Source organism: Acanthisitta chloris, unplaced genomic scaffold (assembly GCF_000695815.1).
Source record: "Acanthisitta chloris isolate BGI_N310 unplaced genomic scaffold, ASM69581v1 scaffold25668, whole genome shotgun sequence".
Classification (NCBI taxonomy): domain Eukaryota; kingdom Metazoa; phylum Chordata; class Aves; order Passeriformes; family Acanthisittidae; genus Acanthisitta; species Acanthisitta chloris.
Genome location: NW_008687932.1, coordinates 86,678 through 100,401, shown reverse-complemented (window position 1 = coordinate 100,401; position 13,724 = coordinate 86,678). Strand labels below are relative to the sequence as shown.

At 40.5% G+C, this 13,724-nt stretch overlaps 1 protein-coding gene across 1 annotated transcript in view; it reads left to right on the top strand.

Annotated features, from left to right (window-relative positions):
- Window positions 1-11,385, top strand: part of CRKL (v-crk avian sarcoma virus CT10 oncogene homolog-like) — a gene marked incomplete at its 5' end in the record, with an annotated part of 12,891 nt that extends 1,506 nt beyond the window's left edge. Inside the window, 2 exons of the mRNA XM_009080839.1 lie at window positions 2,593-3,052; window positions 10,646-11,385. Coding sequence (XP_009079087.1) covers window positions 2,593-3,052; window positions 10,646-10,780 — 595 coding nt within the window. The remainder of the gene's footprint in view (window positions 1-2,592; window positions 3,053-10,645) is intronic.
- Window positions 11,386-13,724: the final 2,339 nt, after the last annotated feature.

Sequence of the window (13,724 nt, the reverse complement as noted above, 5' to 3'; positions counted from 1 at the left end):
ATGCTTAAATGGAGCTGCCCAGTGTCATGTGCATGCTTAAACTTGTGGAGAGTTGGGAGCAAAAAAGGCTTGTGCCAAAGCAATCTTTATGCTTATCTCTGTTCTCCTTAACCTGGATGCTCTTGTACCTTTCTGGATGTAAGAACTTGCACTTAATCATTTATGGCCATGACTGACTTGGCTTTCTCAAAACACTTGAAAACATAGAGCTAATTCCACTTGCTCTCTTACTATTTCTTAGGAGTCTTGCGTGAACTGTTCTGTGAACATTTTAGTGCCACCTTATTTTCAAGGTTTTGATTGTTCTGTCAGCACAGAGACAGATGGGACCTAACCTGCTGTGAACTGACAGGCTTTTTAATAAAGCTACAAATGGCATAGACTAGGTGGTTTTCCTTTGCATTATTTTTGTTAAAACTCTTAGAGGAATCAATGATGTGGTTGATGGTTTGCAGTTCTGTGGAGAGGAGACTTCCTGCTGCAGGAGAGAGGATGAGGGACCATGTCTGGGTTTGGTTTAAATATGTTTTTAGTTAATGGACTGGATTTAGAACAGGGGTGGACAGCTATGTGCTTCAGACCTGTTATGCTAGTTCTTATTTTGCTGGAATTTTCAGGGGCATATTGAACTCAGGTACTGGTCTGTTCATTCTTTTAATTCCATAAAGTAGAGTCTGAAAGGTGATTTTTGCAGTAGGATTAAGCAGTTAGCTGCATATACTTTTAGATCTCAGAAATTGCCGCGATGGAGAGACGGGACGCAACTTGATGCAAGCAACATGTCCGTTTATTGTTGTTTTTCACAGATCCTTAGAGTCCCTTTGCTTAGCATATTCCCTGCTGATTGGCTTATTCTAAACATTAGGTGTGTACCAATTGGTCAACCTAAGGCACAACTTGTTGTTTCACCCCAGCAACTTCCCAACTCGGGGCTGGTGAGCCAGCACGCAGCGCTTTCTGTTCAAGGGTCCCATCTCCACACCTACTCCTCCCAAGGCCCTCAGGCAACAAGTCCTAACACACCCCCTGACTAGCCCAGACATGGTGGAGCCTTGCTGAATGCAGCCAGGCCACTCCCCACAAGAAATGACATCTTAAACTTTTAAAGCAGTTGAAAATGAACTGGTTTAAACTTCCTATTTGCTTTGTGCCTCTAATAGTGAGCTCTGACCATCATTGCAGATGTTCCTGAGCTCTTGCTTATGCAGAGTGACTGCTCCTGAAGGGTTCCCTCTCTCCCCCTGCTTTGGCTGCAGCAGGATGTCTGAAAGATTGACTGACTTTCTGTTTAGGCCTTCTGGCATATCTTGTAAAAATCATAGGGATTTGACTTGGATTTTATTTTGCAAGTAGCAAAAGAGAATTGAAGTAGGCTAATGACATGCATTCTTGCTGTCATAGCTTAGATATAAGTATCTGCTGTGGCCTATATCCATTAAGATTTCTGACAGCTGCTTTGAATAAAATGTAGGAACATTTATGATGAAAATAGGTTGCAGTGAAAATAGTCTCATTTGATGACCAACCTTATATATTATCACAGGCAGCAAAGTGACTGTATTTGATACATGATGGACACAGTAATAAACAATTATGTGAAAAAATTTAAGATAATACTGTGGTTTGTCAGACACAGGAATGTTTCCAGAAGGCTAGCTTTTATTTCTTGCTCCCTTCTTACCAGTGGATGCAAGTATTTCCTGCTGTCTTTTGTGAAGATTCCACTTTCAGGTTATTAGGTATTAAAATGCAGTAGAGATTAGTACTTTGAAACTAATACTTTTTCTAACAACCCTTTGAGAGTTCAAATTCTAAAAATAAGATTCGGAGGTTAATTCCTATTACTTTCCAGAAAAGAGGAACAGTGTTGTCTCCTAAAAACATAGGAGGGGCCTCCATTTTTTCTTAAAGCAGTTTCGAGTGTATGTGTGACTGGCTGCCCCAAATTCTGCTTATAAGTAGTGGGGTTCAGTTAGAAAGATGCTGCATTGGACTTCTAGGTTGAGTTAGACAACTGTGTTTGTCATACCATCCTTACTTTTGTTCCCTTTTTCTACTGTGGCACGTCAAGTCTAGCACGTAGAGTTACTGAATCCTTTACAAGTGGATGCTGAAGGTAAAAACAAACTAAAATAATTGGGGGACGTAGACTGGAGAGGCTCTTGGAGAGATTCACAGCTACATTTTTATGTATTGCCCTTCCATCCCAGTCACTCAAATAATTTTCATTTGGTTTTCTGGATCATGCCTCTCATAACTTAAGCTATAGAATTAATTTACTCTTAAGATCCTCACAGCAGTCCAAAATAGGTGGATGAAGATTTAGCATTATTTTTCCCAGTTTTCTGCATACATGATAGGTTTTAATTGGATTTCTGGGGAAGCTACTTTGGGTACTTAAGTGACTACTTGAGAGCTTGAGTTATTACTCATGAAATGCCTCACAGTGCTACCAAGCCAATACTTCTGTTACAAAGCTGAATAAATAATTCTCCTCTAATTGCTGTTCCTACTGTAAAACTGGTACTTAGCTTTGTTCCTGGAAACACAAACCAATAGCTATTGCTTTTACTAAATCTTCTTTGAACTTAGGTATCCAAGTCCACCAATGGGATCTGGAACTGCCCCTGCTATGTCCACTGCAGAAGGAAATGTGGAGTATGTTCGGACTCTCTATGACTTTCTCGGCCACGATGCTGAGGATCTTCCATTTAAAAAGGGCGAGATACTGGTAATTGTAGAGAAGCCAGAAGAACAGTGGTGGAGTGCCAGAAACAAGGATGGTCGGGTTGGGATGATTCCTGTTCCTTACGTAGAAAAGCTAGTCAGATCTCTTGGGAAGCATGGAAACAGGAATTCCAACAGTTACGGTATTCCAGAACCTGCCCATGCCTATGCTCAGCCTCAAACAGCAAATCCCCTTCCCTCAGTATCCAGCACACCTGGAGCAGTCATGACCCCTCGGCCATCAACACAGAACGGACCAGTCTATGCCAAAGCTATCCAAAAGAGAGTACCCTGTGCTTATGACAAGACTGCGCTGGCATTAGAGGTAAGTCTTTACCCTCAGGGCTAGGGTTTTCAATTGCCTTGTCAAAAAAGAAACTAGTACTTGTTAGTGGTGAAGTTGGTGTGGATGACTTCATCTGGAGTCAGCAGAGGGACTGAGAAGAAGTTAGGTTACGTTGTGAAGAAAGATCAACAGAAGTTGCTTCATCTATACCACTTCCTCTGAGAAAAGTGACCAAGTCAGTGACTTCAGGACCTCTGTTTCCCCTCCCTTCTTGCCTGTTCAACTGTGCAAATGTTAAAAGGGTAGCGGTGTGTGTGTGCTGCTGTGGAAGTAAGTGCTAGTGAGAGGGTGACTTTGCTTCTCTGCTTAATCCTGGGGAAGGAAAGATGTTTCATTATCATTGCAGTATTCTAGGTTGAGAACTGGCAGTAGCATCATTCAGGGAAAAGTAAGGATTGCTAATACACACAGTCTTTCTGACCCTCAGCTGTGAGAGCTGAAGTCTGGGCAGAATCTATCAAAATCATTCCACTTTTGAAAACCAAAGTAAAAGGGATTAGAAATTGAGAAACCTTAAGACCTAAGTTGGGGGCAAGGAGGTTAGATATGGAGTATGGTGTAACCTCTCAAGTTGTCTGGAAGTTTCTGTGCTTGCCAAAGCAATTTTTATTTTTATTAGTCTTTAAGACTTTAGGACTTCATCCTGTAAATAGTGAAGAATTCATGTTACAGTTCTAGTTTAACTGGAATAAATTATGGATTGGAAGAAGTTTTTTTAAAGAACAGAGTGTTGGTTTTACGTTTAGCTTATACTAAAGGCTAGTTAACCTGTAGTTCAAGTGTCTCACCTGGAAAAGGTGCTGGTCTCTAAGGTGAAATTGGAGAGTATGACAATATTTTGAGGAACAAATGGATGGAAACAAGCATTTCATTGTTGGAAGCAACAACATTTTAGCAAGGTAAATAATAGTGGTTTAAAAAATACTTTTGAACTTTTCCTGTTGCTTTTGCTCAATTACTTTGCAAGTTAAAGCTGTTGCCTATGGCTGGTACTTTTGACTGAAATTTGGAGGGTTGTATTTGTGACTTCCACTAACTCATAATAACATGCCCTAAGTCTTTTTCCTTTTTGTAAAACTTCTACAGGTGATTACTCTTAAGGGGTTAAAAGTTAAATATGTATCTCTGGACTTTCTTTGTGTCTTATGAAATCTAGCAGCTTATTTATGAACAGTGTGTGAAAATTATCATAGAACAAAGTGTAAATTCCCTGCCAAGTGCACTGTACAGAAGATTCCTGCCAAAACTGCTCCTGCTTCTGAAAATAAAGCAAGGCAAGCGATTGATTTTGTTATGTTATCAGTGTGTCATGGAATTACTTCAGGGAACTTGCATTGCTGCAGGGTAGCAGAGCCACTTGGAAGGATGGCTCTCTCACAAATGGACTTTCCTGACTTGCTCTTGAAGTGATCTAATTAATCCCATCAGTTGAGCTACTCTAGGATACCAATAGGATTAACTTTCTGACCAACACAGAAGTTTGACTTGTTTTGAACCTTCAAATTGCTGAAGTTTTGTTTGAGAGATTCTTCTCATCCACTAATCACTTACTGCTTCATGTCTTTGTGTCTCCCAGCACTGGCATATTTTGTCTTCCCATGCAGTCTGTTTTCTTTGCAAGTGCACCTTATCCACCCTGTGGCTTCTCAAGAGGCTTCAGAAGCAGAATGCTGGGAACTGATCTACATTTTCATTGAAGTCAGTGATCACAGCTTCTCCATGTATATCCATGCATAGGAAACTTTGTTGTCACATGGGCTATTCTTAAAGGAAAAAAGCTCAGCTTCTTTTCATGATCTTCCTTCATGTTGCCAAACACCTGCAGGGCCCTGATGGTGTATTTAATCCCAGCCTTGTCAGGGTTACACATTACTAAATCTGAATCATTTGAAGCTCCTGTTTTGTAATACCACTGGAAGCAGCAAAGAACAGGTTATGGGAATGTTTTGGGGAAGAAAGTTAATGGTGTTCTTTCACCAAAATATTATTTGACAGCACTCCACCTTAGTACAGGTGTACTCTGAATGGCAGTTCAGCCTGTACAGGTGGAACACCTTGTTACTATAATCATATGGTTCCTGGTTATGCAATCTCATTTAAACTGATAATACAAGAGCAAAATATCTGTTTGCTGGGTCTAGGTTTTTGTGGTCAGCACACAGACAAGACTTAAAAGGAAGAGAAGACCATCTGGAGTAAATAAAGCTATTGCATAGTAATCTGCTCGACTTCCTTTTAAGTGGAGGGATGTCATTCTCCCGGGTTCAGCATGAACACAGGACAAGCTCCCTGCTTGTGAGGCCAGTTTTCCTGTTGTACACTCTTGTTTACATAAGCTGACAGAATTTTCCTTTAAGAGAAGATCAAGACTCATAGCCTGTTACAGAGAAGTTTGTTTTGTATAATTTTTAGTTTCTTTAAATTTCTCACATGGAAAATATAAAACATGTGAATATTCTACAGAAAATCTGAAAACAGATCTGTTTGGTTAGAGTGTTCAGCTCTTAAGTAGTATTTAAAGTGTGACAGTTTAAGAGCAACTGCTCTGTTATTTCTGTGTGATATTAGTTAATAGGGCATTTAGCATTCATATGGAATCACAGAATGGTTTGGCTTGGAAGAGACCTAAAAGATCATCTTGTTCCACCCCCTGCTACAGACAGGGACACCTTCCACTAGACGAGGTTGCTCCAAGCCACATCCAGCCTGGCCTGGAACACCTCCAGGAATGGGAAGTTCACAGCCTCTCTGGGTAACAGTATTGGTATTACAGAAGTGACTAATGTCTAAGCGTTGACTTGATCCTACTGTGTTATATACTCTATTTCTGTTCTCTAAAACAAAAAATTACATTATAATCTGTTTATAGACTGAAATGGCAGTTTTAAGTATGGCTACTGTCTCAGCTGGTGGTATGTGTAACTTTGGGCATCTCCCTGCACCAGGGAACAATTACTAAAGCCTATGATAAATTACATACATTTTTCAGATTTACATATGCCATTGTCAGTTGAGCTAGTTACCTTTAATGTTTTTAATGAAATGATTGAAGTCTGTAGTTTCTCACTACAACTGACCTTATTACTGATATCTGTAGAATTTTCATGGGTACTACATTAAAAAAACCCCAAACCACAAACTAAAAATTAAAAAAAGCCCCAACCACACAACTGAAAAGCCCAACAGCCAACAACCCTGTGTCTCTACTTGTGTGCTTTTAGCCAAGAAGCTATTTCCTTCCTTTCTGGTGCTCTAGAGGAAGGAATATGAAGGACAGTGACATGGTGTCCTGTGTCTGTTGGGACTAGGACTCTACATTAGAGGGTTTTGTAGTGCTGTGCTTCAACCCTGCTTTACTATGGCAACACCAGGAGGGCAGTCCCATCTTCAAAGGTTGGACAGCACTTTAAGGTGATGCATTTTGCAAGAGCAGAGTCTCTTTGGCACTGTTATGGCACACAGCAGCAATGTCTACCTTAAAGTTTTCCAGCATTTAATAAGCAGTAGTTGTTCTGTATTCAGCCTGTTAGCAATAATGTGCTAATGAAGCTTTGTTTTAAGCTGACAAGCTCTAACAAGGACATGAAAAACAAATTCCAGATTCACTTACAAAATGGAATGAAGTGGCATAAGGAACTGGAAAATGGGAGACCTGCAGCAACCTCTAGACTTATGCCTGTCATGTGTTTAAAAAATGCTTCTCAGATATATTGCAAATGCTCTAATAAGTGTCTTAGACCATTGTTGAAGGCAGTAATAGTCCTACAGTTCATCTCCAGGTTTAACATGACAGCATTATAGAACCAAAGATGTATTTTTTTAAAACAAGAGCTGCACTATACTTTTACAATAAAGGTTTTATAGACCTGTGCCAGCATTACAGTGTGAAGTAGTTTCTCTTTTTGTGATGTATGTTTGCTAGTACAGAGTTAACCTGTCATTGAAGTGTTTTCATGAAATAAATATACACTCACCATAATTATATAACTGACTTACAGTATTTCTCTTGAGCTTGGTACAATTAGGTTACAGTTACCTTTTTCCCTCTTCAAAGGAAAGTTGAGACAAGTAGGCCAAAATGTGCTAGTAGTAGAACTTTTCTTAATTAGGAAATTAGGCTATTCTTTCAGTAGACACCAAGTATTGTGTTTTTCTTGAGCTAAGGAAACTTAGCATTGCTGTGTAAAACACTCAAATGGATCTAACCCACAAGGTCTGGACTTCAAGCAAACTAGTGATGCCATACCTGTGTAGTGTGAAGTGTTGATTGAGGAGCTTTAATTCTTAGAACTACTGAATTGAAAGTGAACTCTCCAAATTCTGTACAGTCATCACAGCTGCTTAACCCAAGGGAGACAGGCTACCATCTTTTAATGAAAAGCAGCATGGTTTTGGTGGCAGCCCCTACTCTGACACCTGGCCTAACTACAGGTGAAATGCAGAGTTCCTTTGCTTCCATGTTCCTAGATGAGGCTAGATTAATTGCATCTAGGACTTCAGCATTTCTATGCTGCCCTTTGACCTTCTTTCATGTCTCATGAATGGTTGAAGGTCTTTCCTCTGAACTATTGGATTCTCTGGTTTGGGCACCAACTGTTGTTCTTCTGGCACAGAACATCACAAGTGAAGGATGACTAAGCTGTGCTTTCAGCCTGTTGGTTTCTTGGATCTTCCAGTACGTAAAGCACCAGTGCCATCAGTGTCCCTTTGTCCTGTCTGCAGTGTGGCTGAACTCTGCCTGGTTTGTGTAGCTTCATACCTTTTTGGGACATGGGATATTGAGTAGTTTCTCAGTGTTGGGCCATGTTTTTATTCTCCAGACACGCAGCTGGTCTGAGCAGTGATTTGGTTTTGGTGCTAATGCTAGTGTTACCAGAGGTGAGCTGTGACACTAATTAGGGTAATGAGTGAAATTCAAGACCCTGTAGGAGCAATATTTTCTGTAGTAGTGACCCAGTGGGCTAAAATAATGATTTAGTTTCCTGCATTTTTATCTCCTTAAACTTATATTACAGAACTCTATGAGCCATAGAACTCTAAACATAGACTTGTTTGAGCATCTGTAAAACTCACTGAATTGGTTGACTGTGTGACTAAAATGGCATGCAGGAAACCTTTTGCAGAGTATGAATCAGCTTTAAATGGAAGACAGGTATGGAAGAGTCTAGAGTGAATGAAGTAACCTTTCTGACTCTGTTCTGACTATGCTCCACAGCTCGTGTTTCTCCAGGGCTTTGAATTCAGTCTCTAACAGGGACATAATGAAAGATGCTATCTAAAATACATTTTGATTTTTATCATGTGGGTGTAACCAAATGGCTGCATTTCAGAAGTATTACTCATTTCAGCAGTGATGCTTCCATCCAGTGATGCCTGTGTGCTTTACAACTGAATTCACTTCTCTGGGGGCACTGGCCCTAGGAAAGTGTTATCCTAATCTATAGATAAGGGCCATGAGCTGTCCACAGTCATACAGGAAGTTTGTGGAAGAGATGAGAATAGAACCAGGTCTCCTGACTCTGTCCTGTGCCTAATCATAAGACAATCCTTCTGACTGGCTTAAAGCATTCTCTGAAAAAAACAGTGTGCTAAATAATTTCAGTGGGAGATCACACCTCAGCTGACCATATTATAGATGCTTTAAAAGTTTGAACCAAATCCTGCTTGTACTTAATACTCACAGGGAAAACACACAGAGGGACTACTTGGCCAGATTCTTCTAGACATTGTCAGAGTGAAGGTCTTTAACATAAGATCCATATCATCTGTCATGACATCAAGGTTCCTGCTCCAAAAAATCTTGTTTCAACATGCTGTTTCATTTCATCATCTCAGGAGAAAGGGATTTTTTAATAATACAGCACAAGAGGATATTCAGAAGCTTTCATTTTAAAAGAAACACCTCTCAAAAATAGTGTAAAGTTATTGCGAATCAGTTGACAACTCCAGTGGGCCTTGGCACATGGGGTATTTTTTGAGTAGCTCGTCAGCCAGCTCTCTGTAGTGGTAGATGCTGATGTGAAGCAGTTTTGCCCACCCTGCAGTGTAGGATGTAAAGAATGTTTTACATTACTAATCTACATGGCAGTTTGTTGCAATGCCATAACAGACATCTCCTAAATATTTGTTTTCACTCAGCTGAAGCAAAACTTCCAAACCCATTCATGTTGTGAACTCAGTCAGAGCCAGATTGAAGGATATCTTTTTCTAGAGCCTCAGAGCAAATAATGGATTGGTCTCTACAGCACATGAACAGAATTCCATTGTCAGACTCTCAGAAAATGCAGGTCCGTATTTTGGATCCAGTGCACTACAGATGATTTTTAGGATTAAAAGGTTTGAGAGTGAGCTGAGTTTATGGTGTGGTGCAAGTGCAATTTCTTACTAGATTTTAACTGTTGTGATGTTGGCCCAGAGTTAGTGTGTTTTTTCCTTAAATAAGAATAAAATCAAACTTCTGAATTTCACAGCAGTAATTTGGTAACTGAGACTCAGCTACAAAGAGCTTGGACCTAGTTTGGGAAAGAAACTTGTGAACTGTTAGCCACTGGTTATGTGCTGGTTCTACTTGTGTGAAATTAGTTCTTAGCTGCTAACGCCACTTTTCTAGTATTTATTTAGTTACCACATAGAGTCAATTAAGTAAACAGGAAGGGAGGTGGAAAGTTAGAGAGCTGCTGCAACAGACCACGTGTTCACACGTTCAGTTGTCCTGAAGCATTTAAGGCAGAATGAGTATATAGCTAGTCATAAAAGCTGCTCTTCAGATTGGGTGTTTTGCTTTGTGAATGGTCCTAAGCTAAATTAAATACAGGTATTGAACAGTAAGAGTATAACTTACCATTTGGGCTGATGTTTCTTGCTTGACCATAGTTTAGGCTTTTCTCATTTACTGCCAGATAGGAAGAGAGAGAGTTGTGGTAGGAAAGGCCTGACATGTCATAATTCCTGTTTCCAGTTCTTTGGCAGGATGTAGAGGTGAAAACATCAAAGCTAGAGAATCTGTACCTCTAATATTCAGAAAAGAAAGGTCTGAGGTTGCTTTTGCCTGCTTTGGTGTACCATTATTCTAGAAACTACAGAAGGTCCTTAGACTGTGATAATCACAACTAGAACTTCAAGTAGTGGTTTCTTTGCCTTAGGAATCTCCCTTTAAAAAACTGGTTTTCCTTTAAGTCAGCTGATGCTAAAACTGAGTACTGAGCTCTTTCAAATGGATGTTGCAGCTCATTGCTGATGGCTTTAGTGTGGTCATTGATATCTAAGCTAAAGATGTTGCCTGAAGCTGTCAGCTTTGCTGTAGGTGCAGGTGTAGTTCAGTAAGTTGTCTGTTTAAATATACATTTAGTGAAGAGTCTGAGAGTACAGAAAACATGAGCATGTTCAGCAGCCAAGTATTGGTATTTCAGTTAAGTAAAAGTAACTTTTCAATTGAACCTTAGCCAAGAAGTTGGTGAGGTTTCTTTCCCAATGATGGGCTTGTATATGTTATTCCTCTTCATTTGGTTTGGATTTGTATCAGAGGTGAGATTCCCAGGTGTGATAATTTCTTTTTTTTTCCTAATTATGCAGGTTGGAGACATTGTGAAGGTTACAAGGATGAATATAAACGGTCAGTGGGAAGGAGAAGTCAACGGTCGGAAAGGGCTTTTCCCTTTCACACATGTCAAAATATTTGACCCTCAAAACCCAGAGGAGAACGAGTGACTCCCTGTGCCCGATATACACTGCTGCTTCATTTTCCTGGCTATCATTAGCATTGTTTGAGGTCAGACGATGACTTAATGGCACATTGCTAGCATTGCCCATTTTCCAGCTTGCTTCAGTCTGACAGTTCTTTTAATATACGTTTGGAGTACATACAACTGAAGTCACTGCCTGACCTTCATACCATAGCTGCGTCATCCAGAATTTAGTTTCACTTTTAAATTGGGCCTTAAGCTGGAGAAGACTGAACCGGAACGTAGCAGAGAGGTATGGGAAGAATACCTTTCCTGTAGAGACTTGATGGACTTTTTTTGGTTTGCTCAGTAGGAAGAGCCCTTATCTTAGATCAAACATACAACTCGTGCATTACTGTCCCAACAAAAAGCAACAACAAAAATGCAATTTTAGGACTGAAGAAGATTTTAGTTTTAAACCGACCTCTCCTAAGGTAGTACATTTAAAATGATGGTCTCTTTAAAGGACAATAATTGGAGCTTATGTATCCTAAGCAGTTGTATTAGACACTGCTCTTTTCTGTTAACTCTTGAGCTTGTTGTTGACCTTCTTGAAACAGTGTGTGTAAAATGCAAATAACCATTGATTGAGCTGCATTGAAGCTGAGGCATTTATTTATAAGGAAACTTAGGAGGGGTTGATACTTGTAACCTGATTTTGACATATTTAATGCATTTCTGTTGATTCTTGCAAGCACTAACTGTAGAAAGTGAGCTTTGAGGGGAAACACTTTGGCCTGGTCTACATACAGCTCTTGTGCAGTGTCGAAAGTGTACATTGACTAGCATAGAAGTGCTTGTCACCCAGCTGTCACTTGGTAGACTGATTGATCAGATTGCCATGGTGTGGAGAGGCAGGAGAGGAGTGGGACAGAAAAGCTCGGTAAATAGTGATAAAATCCTCTTACTTAAACACCTTTTACATCCATTTCTCTTCAGGCTCCCTGCTCTCTCCCAAGTTTCCTAGCTATGCCAGCCCCAGCTCATTGAAAGCTCCTTTTCAAACACAGTACCTTTTTCTAGGGTGTCTGTGTTGCCATGCTTCTTTTCCAGAGCTGCTTTCATCTTCTTTTCTCCTCCCCTTCTTTTTCCCATGCTTGTATCCCAAGTCCTCTGCATGCTGCCATCTTTTAGTACCCTTCCAAGTGAGTTGGCTCTGGTTTGTGTATGCCCCAGGTCCCTTCCCCTCCCAGCATCCTCTAGGAGATGGTTCATTGGAGTCAGCTGCCTGGGTCCCCCCTGTGCTAAGTTACTGCTCAGGCTGGAGGAGGCCACAGAGGTGTCTGTCACCAGTGCAGCTTCTTCCCTATTTCTGTACCTCAGCTATCCTGCTGTAATTGTACTTACAGTAGGGACTGTATGGCTGCAGCTGAGTGAGTGCAGTTCATGCCATGCAGCTGCACATCCTGAGCCTGGGCACAGTAGGGACAGTGGTATCCTGTGCCACCTTCTGCCAACCCAAGTTGTAGGTGAACTGGAATGCTCTTTGTAAAATGATGGAACATTGAATTAACAGAATACATGTCTGCAAAGGCTACAACTACACACCCTCCCTTTTCAGACAGCAAATGCCTGGTGTGGAAGCTGGCAGAGCAGCAACCCCCATCGTTCAGCTTACGAAGGCTGTCGGTTGTAGCCAAGTGAGAAACTTCAAACACCTGCAGAATCTCAACAGTTCTTGTAGATGTCAAATGGTATAAACATTGTCTTAAGTTCCAGCATGTTTTCCTGTTGAGTTGTGTTGCTTGATCCTAATAAAAGCACGTGGTTCTTAGTTGATGTGGAAGTGCCACGAGATCCTTAGCTGGAAGGCACTGAAGAACTGCAGAAATGGCATCTGCAACAAGAGGTTCACAATGCCACGTTTAAAAGACGTCTCCGTTCATCTGTTAGCTGTTTTCCGTAGTATTGATCGAGTGGCTGACAGTCTAGAAGTTCTTGTAGAGCATTTTACTACCAAATTAACTGTGAAGTAGAGTAGCATTGACTGAAGTGTTTGGTGCTGTAATTCTTGACAATAGGCATTGACATTTTGTCTTGCAAAGAAAAGCTATGCAGCTCTCTTAACTAAAGAAGGTCATTGCTTCTTCGGTGCCCCAACGATACCCATACGTTTACTACACAGATTGTACTACTGAAAGTCATCTTTGGAATACAGAAACTGCACTAAACTCAGTCTGCTGCAGAGAAATCTTATTTCAGACCTGACCTACTTACAGGCAGCTCTTCAGAAGACTGATCGTAGAATTCTTCCTTTGCACAGTGAATAAATACTGTGAGATTCGAGACCTTGAACACAGCCTTTAACCTGATTTTTTCCACTGAAATAAATGTCTTGACTCATCCTCTCATGGAATTAAGGTGTAAGCTTTGAACACAAACATTGTCTTAGGTTTAATTATGTTCTGATACTGCAGAAAAGCAAAATATTTTACCTTCCAAACTATGCAAAAATCTGTGTGTAGTGGCATCTGGTGCAAAGACAAGAATTCTTAAACTTCTGTGAACCTGGTTTCAGGCCACAAATGAACAGTGTTTCTCGGAACAGCAGCGCTGTGGTTCAGGTATGTAAAATGTGGTTTTCAATGTAGCATACTGACCAGCCTAAGCTGATTGTAACCTTGCTTCAAAATGTGTTTTTGCTATTTTACTATGAGACAAGTATTTTCATATAAAGACTTCATTTGATCAGTGTGTTTCTCTTTGAAGGACTCTGGATTCTCAATCGCTTGTTGCTTGCTTACACGTGTGCTGTCTGTTGCTTTATGAAACCTCTTAAATTGGAGTGATGACCTATCAGTGTAGATGTTCTTGGGCGTGTGAGGTATCCGTCATGTGAAGCATGAGAGCCTGCAAGTGATTACTTCAATCTATGCACCATTAAAGTTGTTCTTACTTTGGAACTAGGAGCTGGTGTAATGACCTGGTGC